The following is a 13,300-nucleotide window of genomic DNA, read 5'->3' on the forward strand; positions in this document are numbered from 1 at the left end:
GAGATGCCCGTCTGACACTTCATTGACATTTTCTTAGCTCAACTAACGCGGCAGAGAAAATAAAAATGTACTGGCCTGCTCTGTTGTGTTGTGTCAAAATTTCCATTGGCATCGTGAGAGGAAGACAGATTTGATGTAAATTTATACTTTCAGCACGGAGCCTTTAATGAATGAAAAATCCTTTAGGCCCTGCTGACCTTTGCACTTAAATTCCTGATAGGTACTCCCATTGGGCGAAGGTCTATGCCAAGAGCACAAATTCGGAAAATACATACTTCAGTATCAAAAGTCATGAATAGGACAACACTGTTGCAGCAACACCGTTCAATGACTCAATAAATGTCCTGTTGATCTACACAGATCAGGAAGTTCTCAGATTTAATCTGTGGTCTATGATGTGGTAGCGGACCACTGCGGTTGGCTTCTGTGTTTATCAGGCTTTATGCTGCAGTGTCGGCAGTGCCATCTTTCGGATGAGATGGCAAACCAAGACCCCGTCTGCCCGTGGCACTATTTCGAAGAAGAACAGGGGAGTTATTCCCGGTGTCCTGGACATTATTTATCCCTCAATCAATATAACAAAAACAGATTATCTGGTCATTATCCCATTGCTGTTTGTGGGAGCTTGCTGTGCGCAAATTGGCTGTCGCGTTTCCTACATTACAACAGTGACTACACTCCAAAAGTACTTCATTGGCTGTAAAGTGTTTGGGATGTCCTGAGGCCGTGATAAATGCAAATCTTTCTTTTTAGCAGAGAGAAAATAAGGTGAGCTCGCCAATCCTGAATACTATCCAGTAACCTCTGCTGGAACATGTGTGTATATAAATATTGAACTAGAATAGGACCAGACTTAGCTGTGATGCTGCCAATGGTCAAAGACCCAACAATAGTGGCTATTTGAGCGAGGTACCTGGTGCTGTAGAAGTACAACTCGGAATGATTCAGTGTTCTGAGGACAGGAGGAGAGAAAACTGGGAGAAAAGAAATACAGGGTACACTGTTGTGAGAAATGGTGCAATGTACTCTGATATTTTTCACTGATAACATTAAAACTAAAAAAATTGATCTATTGAATGCTATCTTTTGTTAAGTAAGTGCTAGTAGATTTGCATTATAAAATCAGTAAACACATATTTTGAATATTTCTCCACAGGCAGTACAGATAAAGAATGTATTTGCGACTGGAGTAGAGAGTGAGGACGGTTCAGAAGACAAGTGGAAGGACTATGTGCGACAGCGACGAGCTCCACATAAACATATACCATTTAAAACAGATGCTGAGCTAGGTAGTATGACCTTAGATTTACTGAGGTTCTAGTCAAATTATTCAATCCTACACAGCAAGCTGGGGGAAAATAAGCAGACTGGTTCCTGTGCTGCTGATAGTCCACCAGATTTGTCTGGAAGCAGTGATCCACTAGCTTCTTGGTTAATGTCCTTCTAAATTATATCTTTCATTCGGAATACAAGTAAAAACATTTCAAGAAAGCAAATATTCATATTTTTATCAGGTTCGTGTTGCCAATGTCTTTCTGCAGAAACAGAAATTGGGCAGAGGTATAAAATGGGCACCAATCCGCTCCCACCCATTTAATGCCCGGTGGTAAATGTGAACATTCACCCTGCAAACTCATAGGGTACATCGTGAGGGAAGAAATAGCAGATGCCTTAGAAATTATAGGGGGATTCTCTTCTTTGGGATGGAGTTCCGGCAAGGCAGGACTTCCGGCCCCTAGTCCCAAACCCTTTTATTGAGACGGGGTTTATTAAGGTGCAGTCACGGAGAGTGATGGTAACACGGGTGAAAGGACGGGCAATCCGCCAAGATCCGGGCCCCACCCATCCACCGCTACCATTGGCATGTGGCAGGCAGGGAAGGGACTGGCAGTGGCGTTGCTCGTGGGGCTGAGGGGGAAGGAAACCAGGCAGCATCACAGAGAAAGATCCTCGCTTCCTGTATTTCAGGGTTCTACTGAGACTGGATACGGGTGAAATTCAACTTGGGTCGGGGAGTGCAAAATGGTGGTTGAAGTTCGGCCGATTGGTAGCAGATTGACTTTATGGCAAGGGAAATTCGGGCAAGTTAAATTACTGCCCGTTTTGCACCTCTGTCGAAGTTGAATTGCATCCCCAATGTTTGCTGGAGGTCTGGAGAGTGAAAATCAAGTGTTGCCCGTTTTCAAAAAGGGAGACGGAGCTAACCCAGGTAATTATAGGTCATTTAGTTTAATATTGTGGTCGGAAAAGTTCTGGAATTTTTAAAGACTAAAGATGAAATTACTAAATTTCTACATGAAGTGAAAATAAATAGGAGCAACCAACACAGATTTCAGAAAGGAAGATCGTGTTTGACAAATCTGAAAGAGTTCTTTGAGGAGGTGGGAGAATTGCAGTGAATGTGGACGGGGGTGGAGGGGATGTGTGGGTGTGGTGCTCAGGCTCAGAGACATGAAAAACATTACAGGCTACACATCAAGTTCATATGGCTCCTTTAAAAAAAAAAAGGCCAATGGAATATTGGATTTTATGCCAAGCGGTAGAGAATATAAAAGTTGAAGTGTAATGGTGAATCGATATGGAACCTCAGTAGGAGTACTGTGTGCCATTTTGGACTCCACACTATAGGAGAATGTTGAGGCAATAGAGATGGTGCAGTGCATATTCACGAAGATTGCTACAGGTACAACGTCTCAAATCCAGCAACCTAGGGACCGAGAGCTAGACCATGCTGATTTTCAGATTTTTCCGGATTTCGGACAAGAAAATCAAGAGCATACGTATGCTACCGAGACAGACAAAGTACTGATAGGTCGGGTCGGGTCGAGGGTCATTCGGCAAGGCTCGGACCAATCGCATGCCATTTAAAACATAGCGGTGAAGCCGATAACTAGTCCGGCCTGCCGGTTTTTGGACAATAATTCCGGATTTTATTTTACTGATTATCAAATGGGATTTTCTCAAAAATGTCCAGTTTTGGACAATTCTGATTTTTGGACAACCGGATTTGAGAAGTTGTACCTGTACCTGGTATAAGAAAATGGAAGTGTGAACAAAGGCTTGAAACATGGCAATTGTCTCTATCTCTCCATTTCTGCCTCTCCTCCTTCACTTCTCTCTCTCTCTCTCTCTCCCTCCTAAGTCACGTCTGTCATTCTCCTGCCTCACTTCTCATATTCCTGCACCGCTCATTCCATTCTTGTCTTTTTTTTAATCACTTCTCAATTGTAACTTGGCTCAGTGGTAATACTCTGACCACTAGCTCGAAAGGTCATGAGTTCAAGCCCTGCTGCTTTGAAGTGTCGGCAGGAGGTGGCCCAGACATGAAGTGCCTGTGGGTCGTCATATTGGTGCTGGTCATTGCTTTTTCGACTCCTCTAATATATTTGGAAGCATTCCATTTGGTGCCCAGTTGGAGTGTGGAATATTTATTTGGGCTCTTTCTCCTTCCCTGTTTATATTTTTACAGCTGGGTCCTCCTGTTCCTCTTCTTGATTGTGGTACTAAAGTTCATTTGGAGGCTCTGGTGATTTCCCAGGTGCAGGAATAGTTTGAATTGTTCTGGTTTTTGATAATTAATTGCAAACTTTACAATAGTGGATGAAAATAAATCTGCTAAAATAGCCATTAAAATACAGAAAACTAGACTTAAGTAGCTTGTTTTAAATGAACAATTAAAAACAGTCTGTTTAAAAAAATGCACTATCCAGCAGAAACTGGCTGGTGGCAACTCCACTCGGTACAGATGTTACTCTAACTAGTCTACAGCTCCTTTATTTAATATCAGGACTACATTTGCCAGAATTCAGGCCTCGGGTGCAGTTCCTGTATTTGTGGAACTCCTAAAACATTAATTAACCAGGATCTCATCTCTTTCTTTTCTTTGGGAATTCTCGGTGTATCCCATGGAGATAATTTGGTCTTTTATGGGTCCATGGTGCCGGCAGGGAGCCTCACCCACCAGCCATGCAAATCAGAAACTCGGCTCTTTAGAGGTCAGGATATTTTAAGCGGTGCGAATTTTCGATGTATGCTGCTAGTGGATGAGGCTCCCGCCCAGCGATGTGGATGGTAAAATCACTCCCTTTATGCCCCAGGTAGTGCAGACCCATTTTATAATGCCATATTATAGAAATGATATAGAGGTACAGAGAGGGTGCAGAGAAGATTTACAAGGATAAGACCAGAAATGCAAGGGTATGCCTGTCAGGAAAGGATGAACAGGCTGGGTCTCTTTCTTTTGGGAAAACGGCGGGTGACTAAAAGAGGTATTTAAAATTATAAAAGGTTTTGATAGAGTGGGTACAGAGAGAATGTTTCCACTTGTGGGGAAGAGCATAACTAGAGGCCATCAATATAAGATCGTTACCAAGAAATCTAATAGGGAATTCCGAAGAAACTTATTTACCCAGAGAGTGGCAAGAATGTGGAACTCGTTACCACAGGGAGTGGTTGAAACATGGAAACATAGAAAATAGGTGCAGGAGTAGGCCATTCGGCCCTTCGAGCCTGCAACACCATTCAATAAGATCATGGCTGATCATTCACCTCAGTACCCCTTACCTGCTTTCTCTCCATACCCCTTGATCCCTTTAGCCGTAAGGGCCATATCTAACTTCCTCTTGATTATATCTAATGAACTGGCATCAACAACTCTCTGCGGTAGGGAATTCCACAGGTTAACAACTCTCTGAGTGAAGAGGTTTCTCCTCATCTCGGTCCTAAATGGCTTATCCCTTATCCTTAGACTATGTCCCCTGCTTCTGGACTTCCCCAACATCAGGAACATTCTTCCTGCATCTAACCTGTCCAGTCCCGTCAGAATTTTATATGTTTCTATAAGATCCCCTCTCATCCTTCAAAACCCAGTGAATGCAGGCCCAATTGATCCAGTCTGTCCTCATATGTCAGTCCTGCCATCCCGGGAATCAGTCTGGTGAACCTTCGCTGCACTCCCTCAATAGCAAGAATGTCCTTCCTCAGATTAGGAGACCAAAACTGAACACAATATTCCAGGTAAGGCCTCACTAAGGCCCTGTACAACTGCAGTAAGATCTCCCTGCTCTTATACTCAAATCCCCGAGCTATGAAGGCCAACATACCATTTGCCTTCTTCACCGCCTGCTGTACCTGCATGCCAACTTTCAATGACTGATGTACCATATCACCCAGGTCTCGTTGCACCTCCCCTTTTCCTAATCTGTCACCATTCAGATAATATTCTGCCTTCGTGTTTTTGCCTCACATTTATCCACATTATACTGCATCTGCCATGCATTTGCCCACTCACTTAACCTGTCCAAGTCACCCTGCAGCCTCTTAGCATCCTCCTTATAGCTCACACCACCACCCAGCTTAGTGTCATCTGCAAACTTGGAGATATTACACTCAATTCCTTCATCCAAATCATTAATGTATATTGTAAATAGCTGGGGTCCCAGCACTGAGCCCTGCGGTACCCCACTAGTCACTGCCTGCCATTTTGAAAAGGACCTGACTCTCTGCTTCCTGTCTGCCAACCAGTTCTCCATCCACATCAGTACATTACCTCCAATACCATGTGCCTTAATTTTGCACACCAATCTCTTGTGTGGGACGTTGTCAAAAGCTTTTTGAAAGTCCAAAGACACTGGTTCTCTCTTGTCCACTCTACTAGTTACAGCCTCAAAAAATTCTAGAAGATTTGTCAAGCATGATTTCCCTTTCATAAATCCATGCTGACTTGGAATGATCCCGTTACTGCTTTGCAAATGCGCTGCTATTTCATCTTTAATAATTGATTCCAACGTTTTCCCCACTACTGATGTCAGGCTAACCGGTCTATAATTACCCGTTTTCTCTCTCCTTTCTTCAAAAGTGGTGTTACATTAGCTACCCTCCAGTCCATAGGAACTGATCCAGAGTCGATAGACTGTTGGAAAATGATCACCAATGCATCCACTATTTCTAGGGCCACTTCTTAAGTACTCTGGGATGCAGACTATCAGGCTCTGGGGATTTCTCGGTCTTCAATCCCATCAATTTCCTGACTAATAAGTATTTCCTTCAGTTCTTCCTTCTCGCTAGACCCTCGGTCCCCCAATAAAATCGGAAGGTTATTTGTGTCTTCCTTCGTGAAGACAGAACCAAAGTATTTGTTCAACTGGTCCGCCATTTCTTTGTTCCACATTATAAATTCACCTGAATCTGACTGCAAAGGACCTACCTTTGTCTTCGCTAATCTTTTTCTCTTCACATATCTATAGAAGCTTTTGCAGTCAGTTTTTATGCTCCCTAGTAAGCTTCCTCTCATCCTCAATTTCCCCCTCCTAATTAAACCCTTTGTCCTCCTCTGTTGAATTATAAAATTCTCCCAGTCCTCAGGTTTTCTGCTTTTTCTGGCCAATTTATATGCCTCTTCCTTGGATTTAACACTATCCTTAATTTCCCTTGTTAGCCACGGTTGAGCCAACTTCCCAGTTTTATTTTTACTCCAGACAGAGATGTACAATTGTTGAAGTTCATCCATGTGATCTTTAAATGTCTGCCATTGCCTATCCACCATCAACCCTTTAAGTATCACTCGCCAGTCTATTCTAGCTAATTCATGTCTCATACCATCAAAGTCTAAAAAGGGAGAGAGATCAGCCAGTTGTCGTGGTGCACATTGGTACCAACGACATAGGTTAAAAAAAGGGATGAAGTCCTACGAAACGAATTTAAGGAGCTAGGAGCTAAATTATAAAGTAGGACCTCAAAAGTAGTAATCTCAGGATTGCTACCAGTGCCACGTGATAGTCAGAGTAGGAATCGCAGGATAGCGCAGATGAATACATGGCTTGAGCAGTGGTGCAGCAGGGAGGGATTCAAATTCCTGGGGCATTGGAACCGGTTCTGGGGGAGGTGGAACCAGTACAAACCGGACGGTCTGCACCTGGGCAGGACCGGAACCAATGTCCTAGGGGGAGTGTTTGCTAGTGCTGTTGGGGAGGATTTAAACTAATATGGCAGGGGGATGGGAACCAATGCAGGGAGACAGAGGGAAACAAAAAGGAGGCAAAAGCAAAAGACAGAAAGGAGATGAGGAAAAGTGGAGGGCAGAGAAACCCAAGGCAAAGAACAAAAAGGGCCATTGTACAACAAAATTCTAAAAGGACAAAGGGTGTTAAAAAAACAAGCCTGAAGGCTTTGTGTCTTAATGCAAGGAGTATCCGCAATAAGGTGGATGAATTAACTGTGCAAATAGATGTTAACAAATATGATGTGATTGGGATTACGGAGACGTGGCTCCAGGATGATCAGGGCTGGGAACTCAACATCCAGGGGTATTCAACATTCAGGAAAGATAGAATAAAAGGAAAAGGAGGTGGGGTAGCATTGCTGGTTAAGGAGGAAATTAAGGCAATAGTTCAGAAGGACATTAGCTTGGATGATGTGGAATCTATATGGGTAGAGCTGCAGAACACCAAAGGGCAAAAAACGTTAGTGGGAGTTGTGTACAGACCTCCAAACAGTAGTACTGATGTTGGGGAGGGCATCAAACATGAAATTAGGGGTGCGTGCAATAAAGGTGCAGCAGTTATAATGGGTGACTTTAATATGCACATAGATTGGGCTAACCAAACTGGAAGCAATACGGTGGAGGAGGATTTCCTGGAGTGCATAAGGGATGGTTTTTTAGACCAATATGTCAAGGAACCAACGAGGGGGGAGGCCATCTTAGACTGGGTGTTGTGTAATGAGAGAGGATTAATTAGCAATCTCGTTGTGCGAGGCCCCTTGGGGAAGAGTGACCATAATATGGTGGAATTCTGCACTAGGATGGAGAATGAAACAGTTAATTCAGAGACGATGGTCCAGAACTTAAAGAAGGGTAACTTTGAAGGTATGAGGCGTGAATAGGCTAGGATAGATTGGTGAATGATACTGAAGGGGTTGACTGTGGATGGGCAATGGCAGACATTTAGAGACCACATGGATGAACTACAACAATTGTACATTCCTGTCTGGCGTAAAAATCAAAAAGGCAAGGTGGCTCAACCGTGGCTATCAAGGGAAATCAGGGATAGTATTAAAGCCAAGGAAGTGGCATACAAATTGGCCAGAAATAGCAGCGAACCCGGGGACTGGGAGAAATTTAGAACTCAGCAGAGGAGGACAAAGGGTTTGATTAGGGCAGGGAAAATGGAGTACGAGAAGAAGCTTGCAGGGAACATTAAGACGGATTGCAAAAGTTTCTATAGATATGTAACGAGAAAAAGGTTAGTAAAGACAAACGTAGGTCCCCTGCAGTCAGAATCAGGGGAAGTCATAACGGGGAACAAAGAAATGGCGGACCAATTGAACAAGTACTTTGGTTCGGTATTCACTAAGGAGGACACAAACAACCTTCCGGATATAAAAGGGTTCAGAGGGTCTAGTAAGGAGGAGGAACTGAGGGAAATCCTTATTAGTCGGGAAATTGTGTTGGGGAAATTGATGGGATTGAAGGCCGATAAATCCCCAGGGACTGATGGACTGCATCCCAGAGTACTTAAGGAGGTGGCCTTGGAAATAGTGGATGCATTGACAGTCATTTTCCAATATTCCATTGACTCTGGATCAGTTCCTATGGCGTGGAGGGTAGCCAATGTAACCCCACTTTTTAAAAAAGGAGGGAGAGAGATAACAGGGAATTATAGACCGGTCAGCCTGACATGGAATCAATTATTAAGGATGTCATAGCAGTGCATTTGGAAAGAGGTGATATGATAGGTCCAAGTCAGCATGGATTTGTGAAAGGGAAATCATGCTTGACAAATCTTCTGGAATTTTTTGAGGATGTTTCCAGTAGAGTGGACAAAGGAGAACCAGTTGATGTGGTATATTTGGACTTTCAGAAGGCTTTCGACAAGGTCCCACACAAGAGATTAATGTGCAAAGTTAAAGCACATGGGATTGGGGGTAGTGTGCTGACATGGATTGAGAACTGGTTGTCAGACAGGAAGCAAAGAGTAGGAGTAAATGGGGACTTTTCAGAATGGCAGGCAGCGACTAGTGGGGTACCGCAAGGTTCTGTGCTGGGGCCCCAGCTGTTTACACTGTACATTAATGATTTAGACGAGGGGATTAAATGTAATATCTCCAAATTTGCGGATGACACTAAGTTGGGTGGCAGTGTGAGCTGCGAGGAGGATGCTATGAGGCTGCAGAGCGACTTGGATAGGTTAGGTGAGTGGGCAAATGCATGGCAGATGAAGTATAATGTGGATAAATGTGAGGTTATCCACTTTGGTGGTAAAAACAGAGAGACAGACTATTATCTGAATGGTGACAGATTAGGAAAAGGGGCGGTGCAACGACACCTGGGTGTCATGGTACATCAGTCATTGAAGGTTGGCATGCAGGTACAGCAGGCGGTTAAGAAAGCAAATGGCATGTTGGCCTTCATAGCAAGGGGATTTGAGTACAGGGGCAGGGAGGTGTTGCTACAGTTGTACAAGGCCTTGGTGAGGCCACACCTGGAGTATTGTGTACAGTTTTGGTCTCCTAACCTGAGGAAGGACATTCTTGCTATTGAGGGAGTGCAGCAAAGGTTCACCAGACTGATTCCCGGGATGGCGGGACTGACCTATCAAGAAAGACTGGATCAACTGGGCTTGTATTCACTGGAGTTCAGAAGAATGAGAGGGGACCTCATAGAAACGTTTAAAATTCTGATGCGGTTAGACAGGTTAGATGCAGGAAGAATGTTCCCAATGTTGGGGAAGTCCAGAACCAGGGGACACAGTCTAAGGATAAGGGCTAAGCCATTTAGGACCGAGATGAAGAGGAATTTCTTCACCCAGAGAGTGGTGAACCTGTGGAATTCTCTACCACAGAAAGTTGTTGAGGCCAATTCACTAAATATATTCAAAAAGGAGTTAGATGAAGTCCTTACTACTAGAGGGATCAAGGGGTATGGTGAGAAAGCAGGAATGGGGTACTGAAGTTGCATGTTCAGCCATGAACTCATTGAATGGCGGTGCAGGCTAGAAGGGCCGAATGGCCTACTCCTGCACCTATTTTCTATGTTTCTATGTAAAGTTACCTTTCCTTAAGTTCAGGACCCTAGTCTCTGAATTAACTGTGTCACTCTCCATCTTTAATAAAGAATTCGACCATATTATGGTCACTCTTCCCCAAGGGGCCTCGCACAACAAGATTGCTAATTAGTCCTTTCTCATTACACATCACCCAGTCTAGGATGGCCAGACCTCCAGTTGGTTCCTCGACATATTGGTCTAGAAAACCATCCCTAATACACTCCAGGAAATTCTCCTCCACCACATTACTACAGTTTGGTTCGCTCAATCTATATGTAGATTAAAGTCGCCCATGATAACTGCTGTACCTTTATTGCACGCATCCCTAATTTCTTGTTTGATGCCGTCCCCAACCTCATTACTACTGTTTGGTGGTCTGTACACAACTCCCACTAGCGTTTTCTGCCCTTTGGTATTCTGTAGCTCCACCCATACAGATTCCACATCATCTAAGCTAATGTCCTTCCTTACTATTGTGTTAATTTCCTCTTTTACCAGCAATGCCACCCCACCTCCTTTTCCTTTCTGTCTATCCTTCCTGAATGTTGAATACCCCTGGATGTTGAGTTCCCAGCCTTGGTCACCCTGGAGCCATGTCTCCATGATGACAATTACATCATATCCGTTAACAGCTATCTGCGAATAATATAGATGCATTTAAGGGGAGGCTAGACAAGCATATGAAGGAGAAAGGAATAAAGAGTTATTCTGATGGATTTAGATGAAGAAAGACAGGAGGAAGCTGGAGTGGAGCATAAATGCCAACATCGACTGGTTGGGCCGGCTTACCTGTTTCTGTGCTGTATATCCTATGTAATTTGTTGGCAATACAGTTCCCACAGCTTATAACGTGTATTTGTGCAAACGTGATTTGCCCACTATATGTGATGGCTGATGTTAAGTGGTAGCACTATTACTATATAACAAGAATGTTCCTTCTGTGTCGTGACCTTTTGTCCAGTTGTTTCCACTCTGATCTGCAGTCCAAACTGTAACCCACACCCTTAGACGGGATTAGAAGGGTTTAAATACACAACAGGTAATAGAACATTAACAAGGTGTTATTTACTTATTTACTTACATGTGTTTGATCTTTCATTCAGTGAACCTTAACGAGGTGCTAACTAGTGAGTAAGCTCAGCTGTTTCTGCCTGAATTAACCGGTTACCTTGAAATTGGTGTTAATGCAAATGGATAATGGTTATCGCTTTTTGGCGAATGTAAGCGACTGCCTCTTTTAAAAGGTGTCCGTTTTAAGAGATGAGGACTGCATATGCTTTACGAACATCTCCTTATAAACTCCTGCATTAAAATGACCGGTTGTGGAACTTGTCCTCAAACTTCGTGAAGAGTCCATTTTACAAACCTGGCATTTCCAGATCCTTTATAATATTTTGACCCACCTTGTCATTAACAAGACTTATTTGGACTCTAACATGGTGTCCACAGCCCACATAACTAAAAATGTCTGGTTCCCTATTCCCGCTGTCTACCATCTTCTTGACACTTTACTTTTCCTCAACTGACTTTTTTTTGTAAGATTCCAACGTGGGCTAGAAATTACCCAGCCTGTCGTTATTTGATATATAAAGTCATTTTTGTGAAGAAATAAGAAGAAACATTTCAACATTTTTTAACGGGGTAAGTTTGGCCAAAAGATACCCCTGTCGTTAAAAAAACGACGTTGCTGGAGGAATCGTGTTTAATACTGCCGTCCTCTCTAACTTTACAGTGATGCTGATTATCGTCAAAAATACAAGGGAGAAAACACCCCAAAAAATTGCAAAAATAAAAAATGAGAACATTCACAAAAGACTTAAGATCATCATAGGAAGTCCCTATGAATCGAGGAAGACTTGCTTCCACTCTTAGCATGAGTTCTTAGGTGGCTGTACAGTCCAATACAAGAACCACAGTCTCTGTCACAGGTGGGACGGACAGTGGTTGAAGGAAAGGGTGGGCAGGGAGCCTGGTTTGCTGCTGCTCCTTCCGCTGCCTGCACTTGATTTCTGCATGATCTCGGTGACGACACTCGAGGAGCGGTCTTTGGCCTGGGACTCCCAGGTATCAGTGGGGATGTCACACTTTATCAGGGAGGCTTTGAGGGTGTCCTTGTAACATTTCCGCTGCCCACCTTTGGCTCGTTTGCCACAAAAGCCTTAAGAAATGAATCGCTGAAAAACATTTTTTTTTAAACTTCAACTTATTTTTTTTGTCGGTCTTACTGACCGACATTTCTTACGCTGCAACATCTGCTTTTTCCACGTGTTATTTTTGACCCGATTACGGGTTCGCTGAGTCGACAAATTTAGGCGGTGCGATTTTTAAGGTATGGCGATCCGGAAAATGCCGATATTTTGAAAAAGTAATTCTTAAACTTTGGGGAATTTTGTGCACTTTATTTTTAAGAACAAAAAAGCAGTTTTAATGCGAAAAAAAATCACGTTAAAACGTGCGTTATGCTGGCTAATTTCTAGACCCCATTCTCGATTTTTTTTTTGCTTCCTGTATCCTTAATGTTCCTCTTTTTTTCAATATGAAATATATTCTTTCCACATCACTAAAATTGCTCTTAAAAGTTCATTTTTTCTGATGTTTTGTAGATTCGTTTCACCAAAGTCATCTTACCACTTCACAATCGTGACAATCTGTGAGAAACTGTAATCTGTTAATCTCATTATTCGATTTCCAGAGACCACGGACTCTGCCACATATATTGGTTTGAAAAGAAATACAGATGCTGGCCAACAGATAGTGACATCGAATCACCCTCCGGCAGCAGACAGTCAGCCTAAAAGCACTAGTGCTTCCCCCACCGCAGCTTTCCTTCAGTATTTTATCATAACGTCAAAGAGAGGCAATGATAGCAAGGTAATTTGTTCCGTTACTTTGGTTTGTGAAAGTATTTTATGCACTATTTTGTAAAATTTTATATAATCCATCTTTTTTCCACCCTTTTTTCCATAGCAATTGAAGTGTTGAAATATTACTATAACAATTTACCTTCCAACTGCTGACACCTTTCCTGCCATGTTTGCAGTTGTAACGAATAAACTAAACAGGGCGTGCTTAAGTAAAACCGAAGAGGAAGGAATGTTCTGTTTGTGGGTTTTGACACCCCCACTGACTCTTTGGTTATCAGGCATAAGCAACTGATAAAATGAATCCTGGCCTTCTAAAATTCACACCTCTGTGTGAGTTTGCTGTTGTCATTCGACTTTGGCTACAGGCAGGACAGTCCCACAGCAACTTCAGGA

General features: G+C 43.1%; 1 protein-coding gene across 1 annotated transcript in view; it reads left to right on the forward strand.

The window, feature by feature from the left end:
- Nucleotides 1-13,300, forward strand: part of LOC139263576 (transient receptor potential channel pyrexia-like) — a 96,023-nt gene that overhangs the window by 30,861 nt on the left and 51,862 nt on the right. Inside the window, exon 5 of the mRNA XM_070879746.1 lies at nucleotides 12,736-12,914. Coding sequence (XP_070735847.1) covers nucleotides 12,736-12,914 — 179 coding nt within the window. The remainder of the gene's footprint in view (nucleotides 1-12,735; nucleotides 12,915-13,300) is intronic.

The sequence above is a fragment of the Pristiophorus japonicus genome, chromosome 1 (assembly GCF_044704955.1).
Source record: "Pristiophorus japonicus isolate sPriJap1 chromosome 1, sPriJap1.hap1, whole genome shotgun sequence".
Taxonomy (NCBI): Eukaryota; Metazoa; Chordata; class Chondrichthyes; family Pristiophoridae; genus Pristiophorus; species Pristiophorus japonicus.